General features: G+C 53.3%; 1 protein-coding gene across 9 annotated transcripts in view; it reads left to right on the top strand.

Moving 5' to 3' along the window:
- TLN1 (talin 1) overlaps nt 1–16,637 on the top strand; it is a 135,518-nt gene extending 118,881 nt beyond the window's left edge. For all 9 annotated transcript variants that reach the window (XM_043546344.1, XM_043546343.1, XM_037901771.2 and 6 more), the window contains 7 exons: nt 1,092–1,197; nt 5,356–5,480; nt 5,889–6,014; nt 12,133–12,195; nt 12,733–12,915; nt 14,301–14,429; nt 15,412–16,637. In XM_043546344.1, the coding sequence (XP_043402279.1) occupies nt 1,092–1,197; nt 5,356–5,480; nt 5,889–6,014; nt 12,133–12,195; nt 12,733–12,915; nt 14,301–14,429; nt 15,412–15,543 (864 nt within the window). In that variant the 3' untranslated portion in view covers nt 15,544–16,637. The remainder of the gene's footprint in view (nt 1–1,091; nt 1,198–5,355; nt 5,481–5,888; nt 6,015–12,132; nt 12,196–12,732; nt 12,916–14,300; nt 14,430–15,411) is intronic.
- The last annotated feature ends 7,196 nt before the right edge of the window (nt 16,638–23,833 follow it).

Genomic DNA, 23,833 nt, shown 5'->3' with positions numbered 1-23,833 from the left:
ATGTGGGCCTGGGGCACGCTCTGTGCGTGCACGCGTGTGCGCTGGGTCACCCGGGAGCAGGGACATGCTCTGTGTGTGTGTGTCTGCCCGTGCGCATGCGCCAGTGACCCGGGATAGGGGTGTACTGTCTGTGTGCCCCCTGGGTGGCGTGGGGGTCACTGCAGTGCTCTCTGAGCCCCATTCTCCAGGACGTCGCCCCTCAGAGATCCCTTCCTCAGTGACAGCACTCCTGAGCCACGTGGCCATGTGCATTAACCACAGACGTGTGGCCGGCCCGTGCCCAGCCCTTCGCAGTACAGCAGGTGCCCGCACTTTGGCCCAGCAGCTGCAGAGCCAGGCTGTGCATGTGACGAGCTGGGCCCCAGCTGCAGTACGGGATCCGAGCATCTCCTGCACTGTGCTGTTTGCACTCCTGCGGCGGCTCGGCACCTGCCTGGCCAGACCTCAGCACCTCCAGGTGTGGGACCAGCAGGCTTCCCTGGCACACAGACAGACGGGAGTGGGGGCAGGGTCTTAGCTCCAGGAACCCAGGGCAGGGGAGGTCAAGGTCATGACTCTGGAGGAAGGGATTCTGTATTGGATAATTCCACCGTGGAGGAAGGGGGCATCACCTTAACCTGCAGAACTCACCGCCACAAGGTGTCACTGAGACCTCCAGTTCAGCTGGGTTCAGGAAATGATCAGCCATTTCTGTGGAGAATGAGCCCAACTAAAGTCTCTGTAGAAAGGGTTAAAACAGTGGACATACCACCTCAGTGCACAAGCCCGCCCCACCTGCCAAGAGTAGGGGAAACTCCCCTACAGGCCTGTTGTTCCAGAATGGACACTGAGAGGTTCTTGTGGTAGCTGGTCCTACGCACTGTTAGAGACCAGAGGCAGGGATAGATGGGCCCCTGGGCTGCCAGTTCCTGTTCCAAATGGTATTATTCTGGGGAATAAGGGGATAGCCCGGGAGGGTGGGAGTTGGCACAACCCTAGGTTTGTGAAAGGTCCTGGATGGAGTAACCCCAGATATTGCCAGCCATGTCCCCAGGGGCTCTCTCTCTCTGGGGACACAGCCTGCCTCTGCTCACAGTCCTCTCCCTCCCCAGATCCTGCAGAAGCCGAGTCACGAGCTGAAGCAGCAGCTGGCTGGATATTCCAAGCGAGTGGCTGGCTCCGTCACCGAGCTCATCCAGGCTGCAGAAGCCATGAAAGGTGAAGTCCAGCTCCGAAGCGGTGTTCATTCTTTGGTCACTGGCTCCATCTCAGTGGCTAGGATCTCAGCTGGGACTCTGACCCAGTGCTTGGGAGGGATCTGGGCGTCAGTAAGAGGACCAGAAAAAGGCCACCATGGCTAAATGACAGAGTAAAAGAGGCGATTAGAGGCAAAAAAACGCCCTTTAAGAACGGAGAGTCCAATCCTAGCAAGGGCAGTAGAAAGGAGCATCACTCAGGCAGGTCAGGTGTAGAAGTACAACAGGGCAGGCCAAGAAAGAGTTTGAAGAAAAACTAGCTAAGAGCACAAAGACTAGCAGCAAAAAAAAAAATTTCAATACATGGGAAGCAGGAAGCTGCCAAACCATCAGCGGGGCCACTGGACGAGCGAGGCGCTAAGGAAGCACTCACAGAAGACAAGGCCATTGCAGAAAAGCTGAATGAATCCTCTGTATTGGTCTTCACTGCAGAGGATGGGAGGGAGATTCCCACACCTGAGCCATTCTTTTTAGGTGACAGATCTGAGGAACTGTCCCAGAATGAGGAGTCAGATGACATTCCCCAGGGTACAATCTGGACTGTTGAGTAGCTGTGTCCCCTCAATTCTCCAGCGTGGGTGCCTTTTACACTGCTTCGCTGGGAGAGCAACCATGCTGGTGTCAGGGTTCCCTCCCCACTCTGAACTCTAGAGTACCGATGTGGGGACCCGCATGAAAGACCCCCTAAGCTTATTTCTACCAGCTTAGGTTAAAAACTTCCCCAAGGCACAAATCCTTCCTTGTCCTTGGATGGGTACTGCTGCCACCACCAAGTGAGTTAGACAAAGATTCAGGGAAAGGACCACTTGGAGTTCCTGTTCCCTAAAATATCCCCCCAAGCCCCTTCACCCCCTTTCCTGGGGAGGCTTGAGAATAATACACCAACCAAATAGGTAAACCAGATTCTTAAAAAACAGAACTTTATAATAAAGAAAAAAAAAGTAAAAGAAGCACCTCTGTAAAATCAGGATGGAAGGTAACTTTACAGGGTAATCAGATTCAAAACATAGAGGATTCCCCTCTAGGCAAAACTTTAAAGTTACAAAAAACAGGGATAAACCTCCCTCTAAGCATAGGGAAAATTCACAACTTAAAATAAAAGATAATCTAATGTGCCTTGCCGTATTTACTTGCAAAAAGTAATATTGAGACTCATTTTAGGATGATTTTAGGCGAAGGAGTTTTCTGACTTGATGCTTCTCTGCTTTCCCAGAGAACACAGAGCACAAACAAAGCCCCCCCCCCCCCCCCCCCCCCCCCCCCCCCCCCCCCGGATTTGAAAGTATCTTCTTTCCCCATTGATCCGTTTGGTCAGGTGCCAACTAGGTTATTCGAGCTTCTTAACCCCTTACAGGTAAGAAGAAATTCTAGGCTACCCTTTATGACAGCTGGTCTGGTCACACACAGCCTCCAGCACGTAAACCACTCCCAGCTCTCCTGTGTGAGTGCTATCGCCAGCCACCCATGAATTACTCTTCAGGGCAACACTAGCAAACTCCCAGTCCCAGACTTTCCCCCAGAAATGTGCAGCTTGTACTGCCCAGCTCTCTGCTTCTGGACAACACAAGCTCATAGAAAGTCTGTCATTTCATGAATAGAAAATGATGTGCACAAATCCTGTTATCACAAATGGTGTTTCCCAAACACTTCCATCCAAACACACTGGTTTAGATAAAACAATCAAACGAGTGTATTAACAACAGAAAGATGCTTAGTGATTACCTAACTTAAAAAGCTGAGTGAATTCAAAGCAAAAAGTCTTTCTCACCACGTTTCAGCAGTCTTAATGGCAGAATCTTGCAGTCAGGATCCCTCCCCCGGTCCAGTGATGCTTCCTTTGTCCTTCAAGTGTTGTTGATACCATGAATAGAGGGATCAGGAGAGACGATTTGGGGCGTCTGTTCCCCATTTTTATATCTTTTCCTCTTCTTTGAGAATCATCTCCAGCTGGGGTTCAGGGAACAAAAAGTCTGGGGAGATTGCAACTTATTTGCCAAGGTGTAAATTTCTCACTCACACCCTTTTTCCTCAAGAGAATGGCCAGTTAACCAGGTGATAGTCCATTTGATTTTGTTGACACCTGGCTGAAGCATCAATTTGCCTTTTATCTTTGAGGAACTGTTTTGTGCCTGCTTTTCTAAACTTGGAATATGTCTCAGTAATGTTAAACGCTAGAATCTTATAACTTTACATACAGTGTTGCCATGCATATTTTACTAGGACAGTAATGATCAGCAAATTATGATTTTTCAAATGATACCTTACAAGGCATACTTTGTACAATATCCATTATAGCTTTGTAAAAAGGGTGAACATGGGGATACAGACCGTCACAGTTAGTAGAGGAGTTTTTGGAACAAACTGATAAATTTAAACAGTAGAAGGTCCCCAGGACAGATGGTATCACCCAAGAGTTCTGAAGGAACTCAGATGTGAAATTGGTGAACTAACAACTCTGGTATGTAACCTATCACTTCAGTCAGCCTCTGTACCAAATGACTGGGAGATAGCTAATGTGACTCCAATTTTTTAAAAGGATCCAGAGGCAATCCCGGCAATTCCAGGCCAGTAAGCCTGACTTCAGTACCAGGCAAATTGGCTGAAACTACAGTAAAGAACGGAATTATCAGGCACATAGATGAACACACTATGTTGGGGAAGAGTCAACTTGGCATTTGTAAAGGGAAGTCATGCCTCACCAATCTATTAGAATTCTTTGAGGGGGTCAAACAAACGTGGACAAAGGTGATCCAGTTGATATAGTGTCGTTTAGACTTTCAGAAAGCCTTTGACAACAGCTCTTAAGCAAAGTAAGCTATCATGGGGTAAGAGGGAAGGTCCTCTTATGGATCAGTAACTGGTTAAAAGACAGGAAACAAAGGGTAGGAATAAATGGTCAGTTTTCACAATGGCAAAAGGTTAATTGTGGGATCTCTCAGGTATCTGTACTTGGACCTGAGCTGTTCAATGTATTCATAAATGATGTGGGAAAATGAGGTGGAAAAATTTGCAGATGATACAAAATTACTCAAGGTAGTTAAGTCTAAAGCTGACTGCAGAGAGTCCAAAGGGATCTCACAGAACTGGGTGACTGAGCAACAAAATGGCAGATGAAAATCAATGTTGATAAATGTAAAGTGATGCACATTGGAAACCATAATCCCAGCTAGCCATAGCAAGTGACGGCGTCTAAATTAGCTGTTACCACTCAAGAAAGATCTTGGAGTCCTTGTGGATAGTTCTCTGAAAACATCCACTCAGTGTTGAGTGGCAGTCAAAAAAGCGAACAGAATATTGTAGGACGCATTCGGAAAGGGAGCGATAATAAGACAGAAAATATAATAATTCCTCTATATAAACCATGGTAAGTCCATACCTTGAATATTGTATACAGTTCTGGTCGCTCCATTTCAAAAAAGATACATTAGAAATGGAAAATAATTGGCGTATGGAACAGCTTCCATATGAAGACTGAAGAACTGTTCAGCGTGGAAAAGGGACAAGTAAGGAGGAATGTGACAGAGCTCTGTAAAATCATGACTGGGGTGGGGAGCGTGAATAAGGATGTGTTGTAACACACGAACCAGGGGTCACCCAATGGAATGAATAGGCAGCAGGTTTAAAACAAACAGAAGGAAGTATTTCTTCACACAACGCAGTCTGCCTGTGGAACTCTTTGCCAGAGGATGTTGTGAAAGCCAAAAGTATAAGTGGGTTCAGTAAAGAACTAGGTAAAGTCATGGAGGACAGGTCCGTCAATGGCTATTAACCAGGATGGGCAGGGATGGTGTCCTTAGCCTCTCTTTGCCAGAAGCTTGGAATGGGCGACAGGGGATGGGTCACTTGATGATTCCCTGTTCTGTTCATTCCCGCTGGGGCATCTGGCATTGGCCACTGTCGGGAGATAGGGCTAAATGGACCTTTGGTCTGACCCAGTGTGACCATTGTTATGTTCCTGTGATTCTGTGCCTGGCTCTGGGAGGGCAGTGGGATCTAGTTAGAGCAGGGGGCTGGGAGCCAGGATTCTGGGGTCCTATCTCCAGCCCTTGGTGCTGTGGGGTCTGGCTTGTGTTCTCAGGAATGGTTTCTCAGTCCCGCGTCTCGGTTCTCGCCACCACAGGAACCGAGTGGGTCGACCCAGAGGATCCCACGGTCATTGCTGAGAATGAGCTTCTGGGAGCAGCAGCTGCCATTGAGGCTGCAGCCAAGAAACTGGAGCAGCTGAAGCCGAGGGCCAAACCCAAGGTACAGCTGCCCTGCCCCTACCTGCGCCAGGCTTAGCAGACCAGGATCCGCCAGTCCCTGCCAGGCCCCCTGGAGGCTGCTGTGCCCTGACCGGGCCAAGGGTTCCCCCATCAACATCTGTGGCTCCAAGGCCTTCACTGTGGGGAGAGCTGGGCCCCACCCCCTCCCCAGGGAGAGCTCTCCAGTGTCACTTGCTCCCTCTGCCCCTTCGCCTGGCACCACGGAGCTCCCTCCCTGGGTCACAGTGGTGCCTGTTCCTTCTCCATCCATCCGTGTTGTCTACATGCCCGCTCTCTGCCCTGTGTGCTGCTTGTCCCCTCCCACCTCTTAGCTCAGCTCCCTTCCCACCTGTCCCCGATGCTCCCCTCCTCTTCCACCAGGGCTCACATCCTCTGTTTCCATCTGCAGCAGGCGGACGAGAGTCTCAACTTTGAGGAGCAGATCTTGGAGGCTGCAAAATCCATTGCTGCTGCAACCAGTGCCCTAGTGAAGGCAGCCTCAGCGGCCCAGAGAGAGCTGGTGGCTCAAGGAAAGGTAATGCTGCCGAGTGGGGGAGAGGCCATGAGACCTGTGGCACTTGCTACTGGAGGAGGCCGGCCAGGCTCGGAGCCCCGCTCTGGGTATTGCACAAACATCCTCTCCAAGCACAATCACAGCACGATGCTGGGGTACGAAGGGTTAGTGCGACCCTTGGGTATACAAACAGGGCAGCAGGGAGGGAATTTTACCTCTGCACACAGCAGTGGTGAGACCAATACTGATCCTGTGCCCAGCTCCGGTGCCCACAGTTCAAGAAGGATGTTGATAAATTGCAGAGGGCTCAGAGGAGCCACGCAAATGATCTGAGGAATAGCAAACCTGCTCAGAGGACTCAGTCTGTTTAGCCTCTCGACCAGGTTATGGGGTGACTCCCCCACAGCGGGTCAGGACCTCCAGGAAGAACCAATATTTGATCACTGAGGGTGTGATAGGTCCCCTTGGGGTGCCACCTGGAACTGGGGTACAGCTGAGCCCTCTGCCTTACCGACCTGGGTTCTCTCTTGCACTGTGGCGTCGTGACACACTGCAAAGCCCTCCAAGCTTGGACTCTCTCCAACATCCACAAGCAGGGACCCCACCCAGCTGTGTTCATGACTGCTCTGGCCAGCCACTCATGAACCCACAGTGGAGAGGCTCCAGCCAAAATACTCCCCAGCTCTTCAGCCTAGGACCCCAGAGCTGTACCGTCTTGCTCTAGTCAAAACCCGACCAGTGTGAATTTATTACCCAGTCCACCACTTCCACAAAGGAAAGTGGAGGTGCACTAGCTCTTGTTCATGAGCTGAGATTTATCCCTTTTGCACTTCAGACAACACACAGTGTTTTAGGTAAAATATAAAAGAGGTTTATTAACTACAGAAAGATAGCTTTTAAGTGGTCAAACAGATCAAAGAAGATTACCATAAGAAATAAAACAAAACCACAATCTAAGCCTAATATACTAGATAGGATTTGAAGTAAGCAGTGTCTCGCCCTGTTAGATAGTTTAAACAGTCCACCAAGGTTTTCTACACAGACAGGCTTCCTTTCCTGCCTGGGACCAGCACTTCCCCCAGTTCAGTCTTTGTTTCTTGGATGTTTCATAGAATCATAGAATATCAGGGTTGGAAGGGACCTCAGGAGGTCATCTAGTCCTACCCCCTGCTCAAAGCAGGACCAATCCCCATCTAAATCATCCCAGCCAGGGCTTTGTCAAGCCTGACCTTAAAAACTTATAAGGAAGGAGATTCCACCACCTCCCTAGGTAACGCCTTCCAGTGTTTCACCACCCTCCTAGTGAAAAAGTTTTTCCACCACCTCCCTAGGTAACGCCTTCCAGTGTTTCACCACCCTCCTAGTGAAAAAGTTTTTCCTAATATCCAACCTAAACCTCCCCCACTGCAACTTGAGACCATTACTCCTTGTCCTGTCATCTTCTACCACTGAGAATAGTCTAAAACCATCCTCTTTGGAACCACCTCTCAGGTAGTTGAAAGCAGCTATCAGTTTCCAGGTGTTCTCTTCTGGGAGGGGTGAGGTCCTGTCATGAGGTCACTCCCTCCTTTTATATCTTTTTCCAACTTGCTGGAAAGATCTTTTGCTGTGACCTGGGTCAACAGTTCCCATTCTGTGGTGCTATGTCTGAGAGGTTTCCATTGTATGCAGTTCCTGGGGTAATCCTTGTGAGTGTGTGTGTTTCCTCAGTAAGAACATATGAATGGCCAGACTGGGTCAGACCAAGGTCCATTTAGCCCAGTATCTGGTCTTCCAACAGTGGCCAGTGCCAGGTGCCCCAGAGGGAATGAACAGAACAGGGAATTATCAAGTGATCCATCAACTGTTGCCCATTCCCAGCTTCTGGAAAACAGAGGCTAGGGACACCGTCCCTGCCCATCCCAGCTAATAGCCATTGATGGACCTATCCTCCATGAACTTATCTAGTTCTTTTTTGAACCCTGTTATAGTTTTGGCCTTCACAGCATCCTCTGGCAAGGAGTTCCACAGGTTGACTGTGCGTTGTGAAGAAATAATTCCTTCTGTTTGTTTTAAACCTACTACCTATTAATTTCATTTGGTGACCCTTAGTTCTTGTGTTATGAGGAGGAGTAAATATTTCCTTATTTACTTTCTCCACGCCAGTCATGATTTTATAGACCTCAATCATATCCCCCCTTAGTCATCTTTTCCAAGCTGAAAAGTCCCAGTCTTATTAATCTCTCCTCATATGGAAGCCGTTCCATATCCCTAATAATTTTTGTTGCCCTTTTCTGAACCTTTTCCAATCCCAATATATCTTTTTTTTTGAGATGGGGCTACCAGAATTGCACGCAGAATTCAAGATGTGGGCGCACAATGGATTTATATAGAGGCAATATGATATTATCTGTCTTATTATCTATCCCTTTCTTAATCATTCCCAACATTCTATTCGTTTTTTGACTGTCGCTGCACGTTGAGTGGATATTTTCAGAGAACTATCCACAAGGACTCCAAGATCTCTTTGAGTGGTAACAGCTAATTTAGACTCCATTTTATATGTATAGTTGGGATTATGTTTTCCAATGTGCATTACTTTGCATTTATCAACATTAAATTTCATCTGCCATTTTGTTACCCAGTCACCTAGTTTTGAGAGACCCTTTTGTAGCTCTTCGCAGTCTGCCTGGGACTTAACTATCTTGAATAGTTTTGTATTATCTGCATATTTTTCCACCTCACTGTTAACTACTTTTTCCAGATCCTTTATGAATATGTTGAATAGGACTGGTCCCAGTACAGATCCCTGGGGGATACCACTATTTACCTCTCTGCATTCTGAAAACTGACCATTTATTCCTACCCTTTGTCTCCTATCTTTTTAACCAGTTACCAATCCGTGAGAGCACCTTCCCTCTTATCCCATGACAGCTTACTTTGCTTAAAAGTCTTTGGTGAGGGACCTTGTCAAAGGCTTTCTGAAAATCTAAGTACACTCTATCCGCTGGATCCACATGCTTGTTGACTCCCTCAAAGAATTCTAGTAGATTGGTGAGGCACAATTTCCCTTTACAAAAGCCATGTTGATTCTTCCCCAACAAATTATGTTTATCTATGTGTCTGCCAATTTTGTTCTTTACTGTGGTTTCAACCAGTTTGCCCAGTACTGAGGTCAGACTTACCGGCCTGTAATTGCCAGGATCACCTCTGGAGCCCTTTTTAAAAATTGGCATCACATTAGCTCTCCTCCAGTCGTTTGGTACAGAAGCTGATTTAAATGATAGGTTACAAACTAACTTACTAGTTCTGCAGTTTCACATTTGAGTTCCTGTAGAATTCTTGGGTGATACCATCTGGTCCTAGTGACTTAGTACTAGGGCTGTCAAACGATTTAAAAAAATTAATTGCGATTAATTGCACGATTAATCACACTGTTAAAGAATAACAGAATACCATTTATTTAAATATTTTTTGTTGTTTTCTACATTTTCAAATATATTGATTTCAGTTACCACACAGAATGCAAAGAGTACAGTGCTCATTTTATATTATTATTTTTGATTACAAATATTTGCACAGTAAAAAACAGAAGATATAGTATTTTTCAATTTACCTAATACAAATAATGTGTTGCAATTTCTTTATCATGAAAGTTGAACTTACAAATGTAAAATTATGTACAAAAAATAACTGCATTCAAAAATAAAACAATGTAAAACTTTAGAGCCTACAAGTCCACTCAGTCCTACTTCTCGTTCTGTCAATCGCTCAGACAAACAAGTTTGTTTACATTTGCAGGAAATAATGTTGCTTGCTTCTTGTTTACAATGTCACCCGAAAGTGAGAACAGGCATTCTCATGGCACTGTTGTAGCCGGCATCGCAAGATATTTACGTGCCAGATGTGCTAAAGATTCATATGTCCCTTGATGCTTCAACCACCCTCCTGCAGGACATGCATCTATGCCTATGACTGGTTCTGCTTGATAATGATCCAAAACAGTACGGACCAACGTACGTTCATGTTCATCATCTGAGTCGGATGCCACCAGCAGAAAGAAGGTTGATTTTTCTTTTTTTGGTGGCTCAGTTCTATAGTTCTGCATTGGAGTGTTGCTCTTTTAAGACTTCTGAAAACATGCTTCACACCTCCATCCCTCTCAGATTTTGGAAGGCACTTCAGATTCTTAAACCTTGGATTGAGTGCTGTAGCTGTCTTTAGAGATCTCACATTGATACCTTCTTTTGTCAGATCTGCTGCGAAAGTGTTCTTAAAATGAACAACGTGTGCTGGGTCATCATCCGAGACTGCTAGAACATGAAATATATGGCAGAATGCGGGTGAAACAGAGCAGGAGACTCACACAGTTCTCCCCCAAGAAGTTCAGTCACAAATTTAATGAACGCATTATTTTTTTAACAAGCATCATCATCATGGAAGCATGTCCTCTGGAATGGTGGCCGAAGCTTGAAGGGGCATACTAATCTTTAGCATATCTGGCACGTAAATATCTTGCGATGCTGGCTACAAAAGTGCCATGCAAACTCCTGTTCTCGCTTTCAGGTAACATGGTAAATAAGAAGTGGGCAGCATTATGTCCTGTGAACGTAAACAAACTTACTTGTCTTAGTGATTGGCTGAACAAGAAGTAGGACTGACTGGACTTGTAGGCTCTAAAGTTTTACCTGGTTTTGTTTTTTGAGTGCAGTTATGTAACAAAAAAAAATCTACATTTGTAAGTTGCACTTTCACAATAAAGAGATTGCACTACAGTACTTGTATGAGGTGAATTGAAAAATACTATTTCCTTGTTTATCATTTTTACAGTGCAAATATTTGTAATAAAATAATATAAAGTGAACATTGTACACTTTGTATTCTGTGTTGTAATTGAAATCCGTATATTTGAAAATGTAGAAAAACATTCAAAAATATTTAATAAATTGCAATTGGTATTTTATTGTTTAACAGTGCGATTAAAAGTACGATTAATCGAGATTAATTTTTTTAATTGCAATTAATTTTTTGAGTTAATCACATGAGTTAACTGCGATTAATCAACAGCCCTACTTATTACTGTTTAGTTTATCAATTTGTTCCAAAATCTCCTCTAATGACACCTCAATCTGGTACGGTTCCTCAGCTTTCTCACCTAAAAAGAATGGCTCAGCTTTGGGAATGTCCTTCGCATCCTCAGCCGTGAAGACCGATGCAAAGAATTCATTTAGTTTCTCCACAACGGCCTTATCATCCTTGAGTGCTCCTTTAGCATCTTGATTGTCCAGAGGGCCCACTGGTTGTTTAGCAGGCTTCCTTCTTCTGATGCACTTAAAAACATTTTTGCTAGTATTTCTGAGTATTTGGCTAGCTGTTCTTCAAATTCTTTTATGGCCTTCCTAATTATATTTTTACACCATTAACCTTTAAGCCATTAACATTGTTTGGCCTTTTTACTGTTGTACCTGAAAGGCTGCTTGTGGGTGTTTTCAACCTCACAACGTGTTCCAGTAACACATACAAAGCCAAACTTCATAACTTCACATAGAACGATGGCACATACAATCCAACCAGATATTACTGTCTAGCTGATCCAGACTTTTAGAATGATACTTCAAAAGGCACAGTTTGTGCAAAACATATCCTAATTATCTGACCATGGTGAATAAGGGAGTGCCTGGGTGTCACAGTGGACTCTTCAGTCTAGTGACAAAAGATTTAGTGGATGGAAGTTGAAGCCAGCAATAAGGTGCCGGTGTGGGTAGTTGGCTTTGAAGCGGGAATTATTCCAAGGAAGCCCTGTAAGGGGCCTGTGCTATGCAGGGGGTCAGACTAGTCCTATAGCCTGTGGTATCCAGATCAGACAAGATGCTCACAATGGTCCCATCTGGCCTTGGAGTGTCTGGCTCTGAGTCGCTGTCCAGGCCCGGTGCCTTCAGTGGGAGGGGGCAGACAGCCCTGGAGTGCCCTGCCACAGAGGTACCCCTCCCTGAGTGCTGGATGCTCTGGAGAGCAGGTCAAGGCCCAGGGTTTCCTGTGCCCGTGGGGTCCTGGGGCCAGGGACAGAGAAGGGCTGCATGCTCGCTGGGCCCTGCGCCATTACCATGGCTGGCAGGGGCCGGGCACAGCAGGGCTCACTCACCTGTCCTTGCTCCCGCAGGTGGGTGCCATCCCTGCCAACGCAGTGGACGATGGCCAGTGGTCCCAGGGGCTCATTTCAGCCGTGAGTATCAAAGGCCCTTTAGTATCGAGGTCACTGTCCCCAGGCCCTGCCCCAGGGTGGGGGGAAGGTTCCTCCCTGCTTGATGTTCTCCCTCCCTGGGACTGGGGTGCCGTCTCCTCTGTGGGGAGCCTCTTCCCGTGAGATCCTGCCCCTTGCTCCCCCTCCTTCCTCAAACCAGCTGTAGCAGGGCACAGAGGTCGCTCCTTTCCCTCCTCCCATCTGCCCCCCACCCTGGGACCCCTCCAGATGCCCTGCCCTCCACGCTCCCGCCTCCCCATCCCCTCCCCTGCAGGACCTCGACCCCCCCCATGACCTTGCCCCCCCACGCGCCCCGCCCTTTCACATGCCCCCCCACGAGCCTCATCCTTATCCCCGCAGGACCTCACCCCCCACAGGCCCTGGCCCCCTAGACTTTGCGCTTCCACACACCCTGCCCCTCAGGACCTCGCCCTTCCATGTGCGCCGCCCCTTGCTCTCCCCCAGGATCTTGCCATTCCAGGCTCCTCCCCACTCACCCCATCTCCTTCTCCTTGCCAGGCCCGCATGGTGGCTGCTGCCACCAACAATCTGTGTGAGGCTGCGAACGCAGCGGTGCAGGGCCACGCCAGCGAGGAGAAACTCATCTCCTCCGCCAAGCAGGTGGCTGCCTCCACGGCGCAGCTCCTGGTGGCCTGTAAGGTGAAGGCTGACCAGGACTCTGAGGCCATGAAGCGGCTGCAGGTGAGTCCCTGAGCCCACTGCCCCGGAAGGGCCCCCTGGGTTGGGTCAGGGGGGCTGGCTCCCCTGGGACAGCAGGGGGCTCTCTGGAGCTGGGGCGCATGCGCAGCACAGGATGGGGCATCCCAAGCAGGGCTGGTGTCCTGGTGCTGGCAGGGCCCTTCCCACCGCAGGGCGTGGGGTGAGTGGCGCTCCCCACCCTGTCAGGGCCTGTGCGGTGAGAGCGGTGGGGCAGGTCTTGGGCCTAGGAGTGGGGTGTGAAATATCAGCCCTGCCGCACTGTAACCTGGCCTGCCCGTGTCTTTATAAGGCATGATTCATCCTGGGGGAATTAACACCCCCAGGGCACCAAACCCAAGGCTGCTGCCAGCAACTGAGAACAGTTCCCTTCCCAGCTGCACTGGGCTGTGCTGGGTCACCTGTTCCACGGCACGGACTCCAGGGTTACCAGGGCTGGGGTGACACCCGCTTTACCCCACGCTGTCTAGGACCCTAAGGGTTAGTGATGACTGGGTGAATTGGAGCACTTCTGCTCCAGCAAGCATAGGATGCGAGGTTAATGCGGGGGCAGAGAGGGGTGGGTGCAAACCCTCAGGCTGCGGCACTGGAAAGGTTAGCTGTGTGGGGGAGGACATGGGCTCCGGCACGCAAAGGGTTTTCTGGGGAGAGCGAGGGAGACCCTGGCTCTGGCGCTTGCGAGGCTAACGGGGGGCATGCTCACAGGCAGCTCCTGGCTCTGGTGCTCAAGGAGTTATGGGGGGGCAAGGCCGTGGCGCGGGGGCATGGGGTGCCTGTTGTCCAGCTCAGAGGCCTTCCTGGCAGCCCTGTCACCCCAGCCCCCTCCCAGAGTACAGAGACCTTTGTCCTGCCCAGCCCCCACTCGGGGCCCGGCTCCGCCTGGCTTTGGCCCTGAAATGGCCATGAGCAGCATTTCCGCCGCTCTGCGCTGCTGGCCACACGCAGGAATCCCTGGCAGCTCCCAGCACCTGCATGACCCGCAGCTCGGGGGCCCAGGCACGAGAGCAGAGCCACCTTCACGGTAGCAGCCCCTGGTGCCCAGGCCACCGCCTTTTGCCTTGACCCTGTGCTTGCAGGAAGTCCCCAGCTTGGCCTCCCCACAACCCTCTGCAGTCACCACATCCCACTGGCTGCCCCATCCTCTCAGCCACCAGCACGGGTCCTATTGCCCCTCATTGACGCCTGGAGCCTCCACCATGCCCCCACCAGCCCTCGGCCCCCGTCGTGTCCCCTAGCCAGCCTACCCCAACCTTCCCCCAGGAGCCCAGTAAGCCCTGCTATTGCCATCCTGGGTGGTGGCTGCCCACTCGCAGGTCACAGAACCATGTCCCTGGCCGAGTCTGCACCACATTCCCTTTCTCTCTGCCCAGGCCGCTGGCAACGCCGTGAAGAGGGCATCGGACCATCTGGTGAAGGCAGCCCAGAAAGCAGCCGCCTTCCAGGACCAGGAGAACGAGACGGTGGTGGTGAAGGAGAAAATGGTCGGGGGAATTGCGCAGGTGAGGAGCGGGGGTCACGCCTGAAGTCTGCAGGCAGCTTGAAACAGCAGCCTTGAGCAGGAGAAATGCCCCCTTCCTTCCAGGGAGTGTTGCCTCTGAAACCTAACGACAACTCTATCCTATCCCTTAAAACTGTGTCACTGCTGCTTATTTAAGTGGATACAGCCAGAGAGTATGCTTCCCTCGCAGCCTCAGGGCCAAGAGCTGCCCAAACCTCTGCCTTCCCCCTTGGAAACGTTTCTGCTGTGGCGAGACCCTGCCTGCACCCCTGCGGGGGCTGAGAATGAGGCTGGGGTCGAGACATGGCATTGGATGTTAGGACAGGAATTGACAGACAGCATGAGGCCTGGGGTCCTGTCGTGCCTGGAGCACCAGCACCAGACACTTCAGAGGCGGGTGCAAGAAATCTGCCCCACATCAGGCCTCCACCTGGGCTCTGACCATTGGAGTTTGGCTCCAGCCCTGAGCATGAGATGGAATATCCCTGCCAGAATGTTAGCAGTAACTGTTGTAGCTGGATATCTGTGGTAGCTACATACCAAGAGCCAGCTCTGTGGGGCCCATGGGTGAGACCCTGGCTCCCCGGCCTGAATGCAGCTCTGCGGGGCCCGCAGGGAGAGACCCCAGCCCGGGAGGCGGCTCTGCAGGGCCCGCGGGGAGACCCGCTTCTCAGCTCTCATAGGATGCCCGGAACATGGAATGAATGTTTGTCACCATGGGGGACTCCAGCCATGGGGCACGGGGTAAGGTGGAGGAGTCAGAGGTTCAGCGTAAACCAGGGAATACCGCGTAGCCCTGGATCTGATGCTGGGGCCAGGATGTGGGAATAAGAGGCCAGCCCGCTGCCCTCGGCTGCAAGGCAGCAGTCACACACCTCTAGCGTGGCCCCGGCTAGCTGGGGGATGGCGGGCTGCAGCTGGTGCCCGCAGGGCCCCGGAGCCCCTGGGCGTGGCGGGCTCTCAGCTGCGTCTCTCCCTGGCAGATCATTGCAGCGCAGGAGGAGATGCTGCGGAAGGAGCGGGAGCTGGAGGAGGCCCGGAAGAAGCTGGCCATGATCCGGCAGCAGCAGTACAAGTTCCTGCCCTCAGAGCTGCGGGACGAGGGGCAGAACTGAGGGGAGCGTGGCCATGAGCGGAGCCTGCCCACCCCCACTCACCGCAGAGACTGCTGCCCCCGCCTCCTGTTTACTACAGGCCTGCCCTGAGCAAGGATTGCCTGGATCACCCAGACTGGCCTGCTGCCCTGGGGCCGAGTCTGACACTGCCCCCCGCTGCTCCCAGGGGGGCTGCACCAGCAACTCCCCGCTTCACCGCGCAGCCGGAGCGCCACGGGCACACGCTTCTGAACTCTGCTTGGGGCACGGCCACAGTGCCGGGTGCTCCGTGGGCCAGGAGGAGGCTGGCGCTCTGCAGGCCTGGGCTGGGGCTCACCTATGCAGCTGCCTTGAGTCCCGCAGGGCTGGGGCTGCACCTCCCCCCAGCTCTCCCTCCACCCCTCCCCCACCCACCCACACCTTTCAGGCGTTTTCCTTTGTGCCTTTGTGGGTTCCGCGTCTCTGGGTGTCAAGCGTGGAGACGGTTCTCACCCAGCTCCACTCTGGGGCCAGTCGTGCAATGTGGGGACAGAAACTGCTTCCCTGGTGACTCTGGCACCAAACCACCCCTCACCTCTGATGCCTTATTGCTGGCTGCACCTTCCCTGTCACCCAGTGTGTCTGCTCCAGGGTGCGAGGGGTTAATCTCTAGGTTTGCCCCCCTGTCCCATTGTGCTGCCTCCTTGCAGGGACCTGCCTGCCCCTGGAGCAGCCCCCAGCCAGCGCCCCCTGCTGCTCCTTCTTCCTAAGTGCCTGCGGGTGTGCATCCAAGATTGCCAGTATTTTTGTAGTGTTGAATTTCGGAAGTATTGAGTCTGTAGGTCTCAAAGCTCATTTACTCGCCTGTTCCCCCAGCCACTAACCCCCCTCCCCCAGCATCTCCTGCCCTGGGCCACAAAGCCCTGCATCCCCCACCCCCTCCTCTGCTCTGGGACCCTGAACCCCACCCCCCCGACCCTGCACTCGCTGAGGCTTCTCTCACCTCTCTTATTTTGATACTCTGAGCTTCCACTGTTAATCATGAAGGGAAAGCGGCTGCCCTGCCACTCCCAGGGCGGGGAATGGGACAGCTCCTTGCAAAGGATTCTTCATCAATAAAACCAGCTTTCCTGCTTCTTTGGTCTGCATCAGTGGCCACAGCTCAGCTGAGTCCGCTCTGCCCAGGCTGCTGGGAGAGACCGCAGGGGCCTCGTCCAGACACTCCTCCTCTCTGCTGGGGGCAGCTGCTCCCCCCCTGTGTGTGAGATCCCAGGGGCCTCTCCTGGGCACTCCTCTCTGCCGGGTGCCCCCTCCTTCCCCACTGCTTTTAGAGCCAAAGCATAGGGGTGGCAGAGTTTTCAGACCCTTTGGTGCTCAATCTGCCCCATTATAAACCTTCCCCTCTGAAAAGCTCAGTGGCCCCAAGACTAGGGTGACCTTACACAGGCTGCCGGGTCTCGATCCTGCCAGAACAAGAAGCAGCTCTTTGGTTTTAGCGGAGTGGGGACTGAATTTCCCTCCCTGTCAGGCAGTTGGGCCCGTGCTGCCCTTGAAGCCCCCAGCCAGCTGCTCTCAGCCAAGGAAGCAGAGGAAGGAGCAGCCGACGCGGCTCTGAGCACAGATCTCGCACCAGCCCCTTGGAGCAGCCTGCCTGCTTGTTGGGCATTGGCCCATCGCTGGGAGGGTCCTGCTGCTTGGGAGGTTCTCCTGCCACCAGCCCAATATTCATTCTTCTCCCAGGGGCTGGGCTGAGCTTGGCCTGTGGGTTCCAAGCCTGCACCAGCTGGGGCCTTCCCCTTCTCCCTTCAGACTGTGCAGGGAGAGGGGTGAGGCCAAAGTGCCCAGGGCAGGGCCACCACCTTTGCTCTCCCTCTTCCCCCTCAGCTCGCAGGCAGCCCCCCCCCCCCCCCCCCCCTCAAAGGAACAGCAACCTAAGAGGCTATATCCAGCAAGGAGCAGACACTGGGCTCCCACATCCCTGCCTCCCAGCTCCACAGCCTGCTCTGGGCAGGGACCAGCCCTTGGTCCAAGGCAGGGCATGACCCGAGTCATGGGTGAAGATGTGGGTCCTTCTCCAGCATCACCCAAACCCCTCCCACCACGTCTCACAGAGAGCTCCCTGAATCCTGGCCCTAAACTGCCCCCTCCCCTCCGGCACCTGTCCCATCAGCTCGCCAGACCCCACAGCCATTCCCCTAGCTAACATGGACTAGAGCCTCCCCAGGGGCTGCTCCCTCGACCTGCGTCTCCCCAGGGCACAGCTCGATGCTGCCAGGTGCTGACGCTTGGCTGTAGCCCTCACCCCCGATGCAGCGAGGCCTCCCCCATGTGCTCAGGTGGCCCTGCTCCATCAGCTGAGCTGAACCTGAGCCCCTGGCCGCTCCCCCGAAGAGCTGCTCTGTGCCCACACCTACCGGGGAGTCGGAGTCGCACTCCCCCACCCCCGGCTGGGCAGGGAGGTGCTGGGCCAGAGCAGGGCTGGACTTGCTGCTGGGGGGCGCAGGTCCAAGTGCAGACAGCCCTGCAGGGAGGGGCCTAGACCCTGAATGGCCGTCCTATCCTGGTGGTGCCGCCATGCTGGGACGTCATCCTCTGAGCTGGCCGTGTGTCCAGTGCTTAGGGCAAGAGCATCCCGCTGCACAGCTGGACAGTGGGAACTTGGGATGCTGGGCTGGGGGCGACACCCTGGGCGGGCCTGCGGGTATGTCTGCCCTGCTGCAGGAAACAGCCTCCCAGCCTGGGTAGACCAGCTTGCACTAGCCGTGGTCAGCGGTGGCTAGCCCGAGCCTTTGCTGGAGCTGCAACACCCACACAGCTGTTTGTGAGCCGGCTAGAGCCTGGCTAGTCTCTGCCATGGGTTGTAGCCTCAATGGGCCTTGTTTTGTCACTACCCAGTTTCCTAGCGTCGTAAGTCCAGAATGGATCCCTGATCATCTGGTCTCACCCCTGGACGAACACAGGTTGTGCGACTCCTCTGAATTAATTGGTTTGAACTAGAGCAGATAAGGTCAGTTGTTCCAATGGTTAGCCACTGTCACTGTGAGCAATCTGCGTGTTCTAGTCTGAACCTGTCTAGTTTCAGCTTCCAGACTTTGGGTCGGGTTAGATCTTTGTCTGCTAGAGACGGACGAGCCCATTATCAAATATTCGTTACCCACTGGGATCAGGTCACCCCATAACTTTCCCTTTAAGCCAAGCAGATGGAGCGCCTGGAGTCTCTCATGATCAGGCAGGTTTTCCAGTCCTTTAATGCTGCACAGCCTGGCTCCAGCTGCCCAAAGCCCAGGGGAGTCTCTGCCAAGAGCCACCAGGGTGAACTCCGGGCTCTGTGGAAATCAGTGGCAAAACTCCCATGGACTTCAGTGGGCCCAGGATCTCACCCCAGGACCCCCCAGAACAGCTGCCTCAGGTTAAAGGGAGACAGAGGCCAAGAGGAGCTTCTCCTCGTCTCAAGTGCCTGGTTGCAGATTTCGCCCCCCGTTACGCTGGGCTCTGATGCAGGGTTTGGCTCACGCTCCAAATGGAGCAGGCACCAGGCCTGGAGAACAGAGCGTCCCAGAGAACAGGGAGGGGGAAGCAGACTCGCTCCACGCCACCTGTATGCCTAGAGCGCTCGTGGGAACAAGGTCACAAGGCCACCACCCTGCAGCCCTCCCAGAGAACTAGCCCCAGTGCCTTGCCTGAATTTCCTGAATAGCTTCAGTTCTTCTCTGAGGCCTTGCTCATTCCATTCCGCTCTGGTGTGTGTACGCGCGCACCCTCTCCAGAAAGTTTTTCCCGCAGTGGTATCCGTTGGGTTGGCTCTGGTGTCCCCTGGATTGGTGCCCTTGTGGCGTGGTATATAGGGACCTGCTGACCCGCCGCCACCTCAGTTCCTTACTGCCCATGACGGTCGGTGGCATAGTACTGCTCTCTTGTGCTTGCAAGCATTGTTCTCAGTGGACTTTCTGTCAATAAATTGTATATAGTTATCTTAGAGTTAAGTTAGGATGTAGTTAAGTAGTTAGTTAGTAGGTTTCCCGCTCCGTGGGGCTAGTCCACCTTGGGCTCCAGGGCATGCCTCGGTCCCAGAGCTCCAAACTGTGTGTGGCATGTCAAACCCATCCCAGTGAGTGACCTGCCTGCTAGCTGCCTAAAGTGCCTGTGGGGGAGACACATACAAGAACGGTGTCGCATTTGTGAGAACTTCAGGCCCAAGACCAAAAAGCAGAAGGACAACATTAAAATTCCTTCTGATGGAGGCAGCACCGAGCACTTTGGTCTCGGTCAGGAGCGCCCTGCTGTCACTGGGAGAGGCACTGTGCTGCTCTGCCTCCCCAGCGCCAAGGAAAGACTCCGTGCCAAAGGCAAGGTTACCATCATTCTTCCCTGGTGCATGGGAAGACGACTCCAGCCCTGACTCCTGAGCACTGTTCACCATCACCAGTGCCAAAGAAGGAACCACGGCAGATGGACCGGGAACGCTCACGGACCCCAAGACCAGTGAGTAATAGGATCACAGAGAGAACACGGCCCGTGCCAGACCACTCGGAAACACCATCGGCACACATGGCACCATTGACTCCAGCCCCCGGAAGGGTATTGTCGAGTCCAGTGCTGGTGGACTCTCCCCACAGAGAGAGCCACCAGGCTGGTGCCACCCTGGCCACACCATGGAGGTGTTCGAGGGGGGAGGGACCTCCTTTTCCTCCCAATGCCACCATCTCCAGCCGGCCGTGAGCTGTCAGCAGCAGCTCCGGCTCCGCGGGTACCTCGGCACCAAAGCAAGCACCTGCAAGGGGCAAGCTGGCCGTGACGGCACGGTACAGCTCCTCTCCTGTGCAGCATTGCTCTTCTGCACGGCACCGACCGCCACAGCACCACTGTGCTCATCCAGACGTGAGACAGACTCGGAGGTAGAACCCTGCACCTCATATAGGAGTAAACATGGATCCAACCACAGATACTGGGCAGCGGATTCAGTGCAAAGTACGGTGCCACCACCACGGCCGCCAGTACAGCGGCAGATGCCAAGGCATTGGCCAACGTACAACCCTTGGGGGCTCCAACAGTTTCTGCGGTGTCAATCGCGGCATTCCTTTCTGGCAGCATCAGAGGCCGAGCTCCCCCACCGTGCCCCTCAGAACAGGGATCGGTCCCCGATGCCGAAGTGGGTACTGAGGGGCAGGACATACCACCAAGGGACCCACCGGCAGAGGAGGCAGTCCAGGACCCGGTGCCAGTACAAGCCTTGCCATCTTCCTCCCTGGACGAGGAGGAAAATGGCAGGGTCCACTATAGCGCCCACACAGGACGACAATGGGGCACATAGGTGCTGACTCCGTGGGTGCTCTGGGGCTGGAGCACCCCCTTATCAGCTGCCCCCCGACCGCCCAGCGCTTCCTGCCCGCTGGCAGGCCGCGCGGATCAGCGCCTCCCGCCCACCACAGTCCGCCGTTGCGTGGTGTGCAGGGGGCTGGGGGAGGAGGACGCGACGCACTCGGGGGAGGAGACGGAACTGGGCGGGAGGAGGTGGGGGCTGGGTGGGGCCTCGGGGGAAGGGGTGGGGCCTGGGGCAGAGCCAGGGGGCGAGCACCCCCGGCACTTTGCGAAGTCCGCGCCTGTGATGCGGCACATCAAGAACTTCTACGCAGGGTGGCCCAGATAGCTCCCTCCAGGCAGCTTTAGATGCATTGGATACCCTGACCCAATCCATGGCCTCCGTGGTGGTTATGAGATGGAGCTCACGGCTTCGGGGCTGCCCTGCGAGGTCCAACAGGCCCTTCAGGACCTGCCATTCAAAGAGGGCTCCCTTGTCTTGGAGCAAATGGATTCAAAGCTCCACAGTTTGAAGGACTCAAGGGCTATCCTGAAGTCCTTGGGTCTGCATAAGCCAGCCGCGGGAAGAAACATTATAAGCCACAGCCGTTGGGCCAATTCTATCCACCACAACCAAGACAGAAGTATGGCAGCAGGAAAAACCGGCTACAAGATGAGGCGTCCGACTCACTCTGCATCATCCCAGACACAGGCCCCTTCAAGGAATGCAACAGGCTCAAAACAGGCATTTTAAGAGTATGCCCAAGGATGGCATACCAGGACAGTTTCCGGATCCTATCTCCCCTACGTTCATGGGCCAGTTGTCCCACTTCTATTGTGCGTGGGCTCGCATTACTATGGACCGCTGGGTACTTCGCATGGTAGAAGTTGGATACATCCTCCAGTTGCCTCTTTCCCACCCTCCCTCTTCAGGGCCCCTTCTCACGAGAGTCTTCTGGCCCGGGAGGTGCAGTCGCTCCGAAGGGCAGGAGCAGTGGAGGAGGTTCCACTTGGAATCAAGGGGCTGGGTGTTCCTAATCCCAAAAGCCAATGGCGACCTTCGACCAATCTTGGACCTGCGAAACCTCAACAGACCCATGGAAAGGATAAAGTTCCCCATGGTTTCCCTGGCCTTGATTATTCTCTCTCTGAATCCAGGGGACTGGTACGCCGCCCTCGACTTAAAGAGCATCGCCATCTTTCAGGGACACACAGAAATACCTACCGTTCGTAGTAGGCCATAAACGTTATCCGTTCACAGTTCTACCCTTCAGCCGGTCAGCCGCCCCGCCGCCCCCTGGGTGTTCACTGCCTCAGGAGCCGAGGGTGCAGGTGTACCCCTGCCTGGACAGCTGGCTGATCAAAGGCCGATCCAGGGATCAGGCGGAGGCGCATGTACAGCTGGAACAGGCAGCCTTTCAGAACCTGGGGCTGTTGATAAATACGCAAAAGTCCACCTTTTCACCAGTTCAGAGAACAGAGTTCATAGGGGCAGTTCTCAACTCGAGCCAGACCAGAGCCTTCCTCCCGGAAGGCTGATTCAGAGTCATCAAATCTCTCATAAATGGTCTGAGAGATTCCCCCATCACCATGGCAGGAAACTGCTTGAAGGTTCTGGGGCACATTGTGTCTTGTACTTATGTGGTGCAACGCGCAGGACTCGTCTGAGGCCACTCGAGTTATGGTGGGTGTCAGCAAACATACCAGACCAACATCCTCTGGACAAGGTGATCACACTTCTGCCATTGGTAATTTCAGCCCTTTGGTGGTGGCTGGAGCAGATGATGGTGTGCGCCAGCGTCCCCTTTTCGAGGCCCACCCCTTCGATGTCCCTGGTGACAGGGATTGGTTCTTGGCCTTACACTATTTAATAATTGTACCTGGTACAAAACATAACATCATCACTGATAAAGTTTGCAGATGGCCCGAAACTTGGGGGCCGGTAAATAGTGAAGACAGGTCACTGACACAAAGTGATTGGGATCTCTTGGTAAGCTGGGAACAAGAAAAGAGTGTGTTTTGCTAACTGCACAGCTCTAGGATCAAAGAAGGTAGGCCCCACTTACAGGCTGGGGGACTCTGTCCTGGGAAGCAGTGACTCTGAAAAGAATTTGGGGGTGGATAATTACCTGGACGTGAGCTCCCTGTGTGACACCATGGCCAAAAGGCTGGTGCGATCCTTGGCGGTTGTTCTTCTGGGGTTGAACCCAGACAAGTGGGAGGTTGTGTTGCCACCTGCCCTGCACCTCTGGGTGCTTTCGATGCTGTGCTGCCATGGCTCACAGCTTGGACACCAGCAGCCTGCCAATGTCCATGCACAGTCACACCCTGGCTCCCACTGCCCAGTTACCATTTGCAGAGTGACACTGAGACGCTCCCAGTCCCAGGATTCCCCTAAACCAGGGATGGGCAAACCTTTTGGCCCAAGGGCCACATCTGGGTATGGAAATTGGATGGCGGGCTATGAATGCTCACAAAATTGGGATTGGGGTTCAGGAGGGGGGTGAGGGCTCTGGCTGGGGGTGCAGGCTCTGGGGTGTGGCCAGAAATGAGGTGTTCAGGGTGTGGGAGGGGGCTCCGGGCTGGGGCAGGGGCTTGCGGTGTGGTAGAGGGATCAAGGCTGGGGCAGGGGGTTGGGGCACGGGAGGGGGTCGGATGCAGGCTCTGGGCAGCACTTACCTTAAACAGCTCTTAGAAGCACCAGCATGTCCCTTCTCCAGCTCCTCCATGGAGGTGCGGCCAGGCGGCTCTGCGTGCTGCCTCGTCTATAGGCGCCGCCCCTGCAGCTCCCATTTGCCGCAGCGGTGGCGCTTGGGGCAGGGGCAGCACACGGAGCCCCCTGGATGCCCCTAAACGTAGGAGCTGGAGGGGGGACATGCTGCTGCTTCTAGGAGCTTCGGCACATGCACACAGAGTGACCTCCAACCCCGCTCCCTGGCTGTAGCACGTGAGCAGAGCCAGCCCCCGCGCCCCCTCCCCAGCAGGAGCTCGAGGGCCAGATTAAACCGGCTGGATGTGGCCCATGGCCCGTAGT

This window comes from Chelonia mydas, chromosome 5 (assembly GCF_015237465.2).
Source record: "Chelonia mydas isolate rCheMyd1 chromosome 5, rCheMyd1.pri.v2, whole genome shotgun sequence".
Lineage (NCBI taxonomy): Eukaryota > Metazoa > Chordata > Testudines > Cheloniidae > Chelonia > Chelonia mydas.
This window is presented reverse-complemented; position numbering and strand designations above follow the sequence as displayed.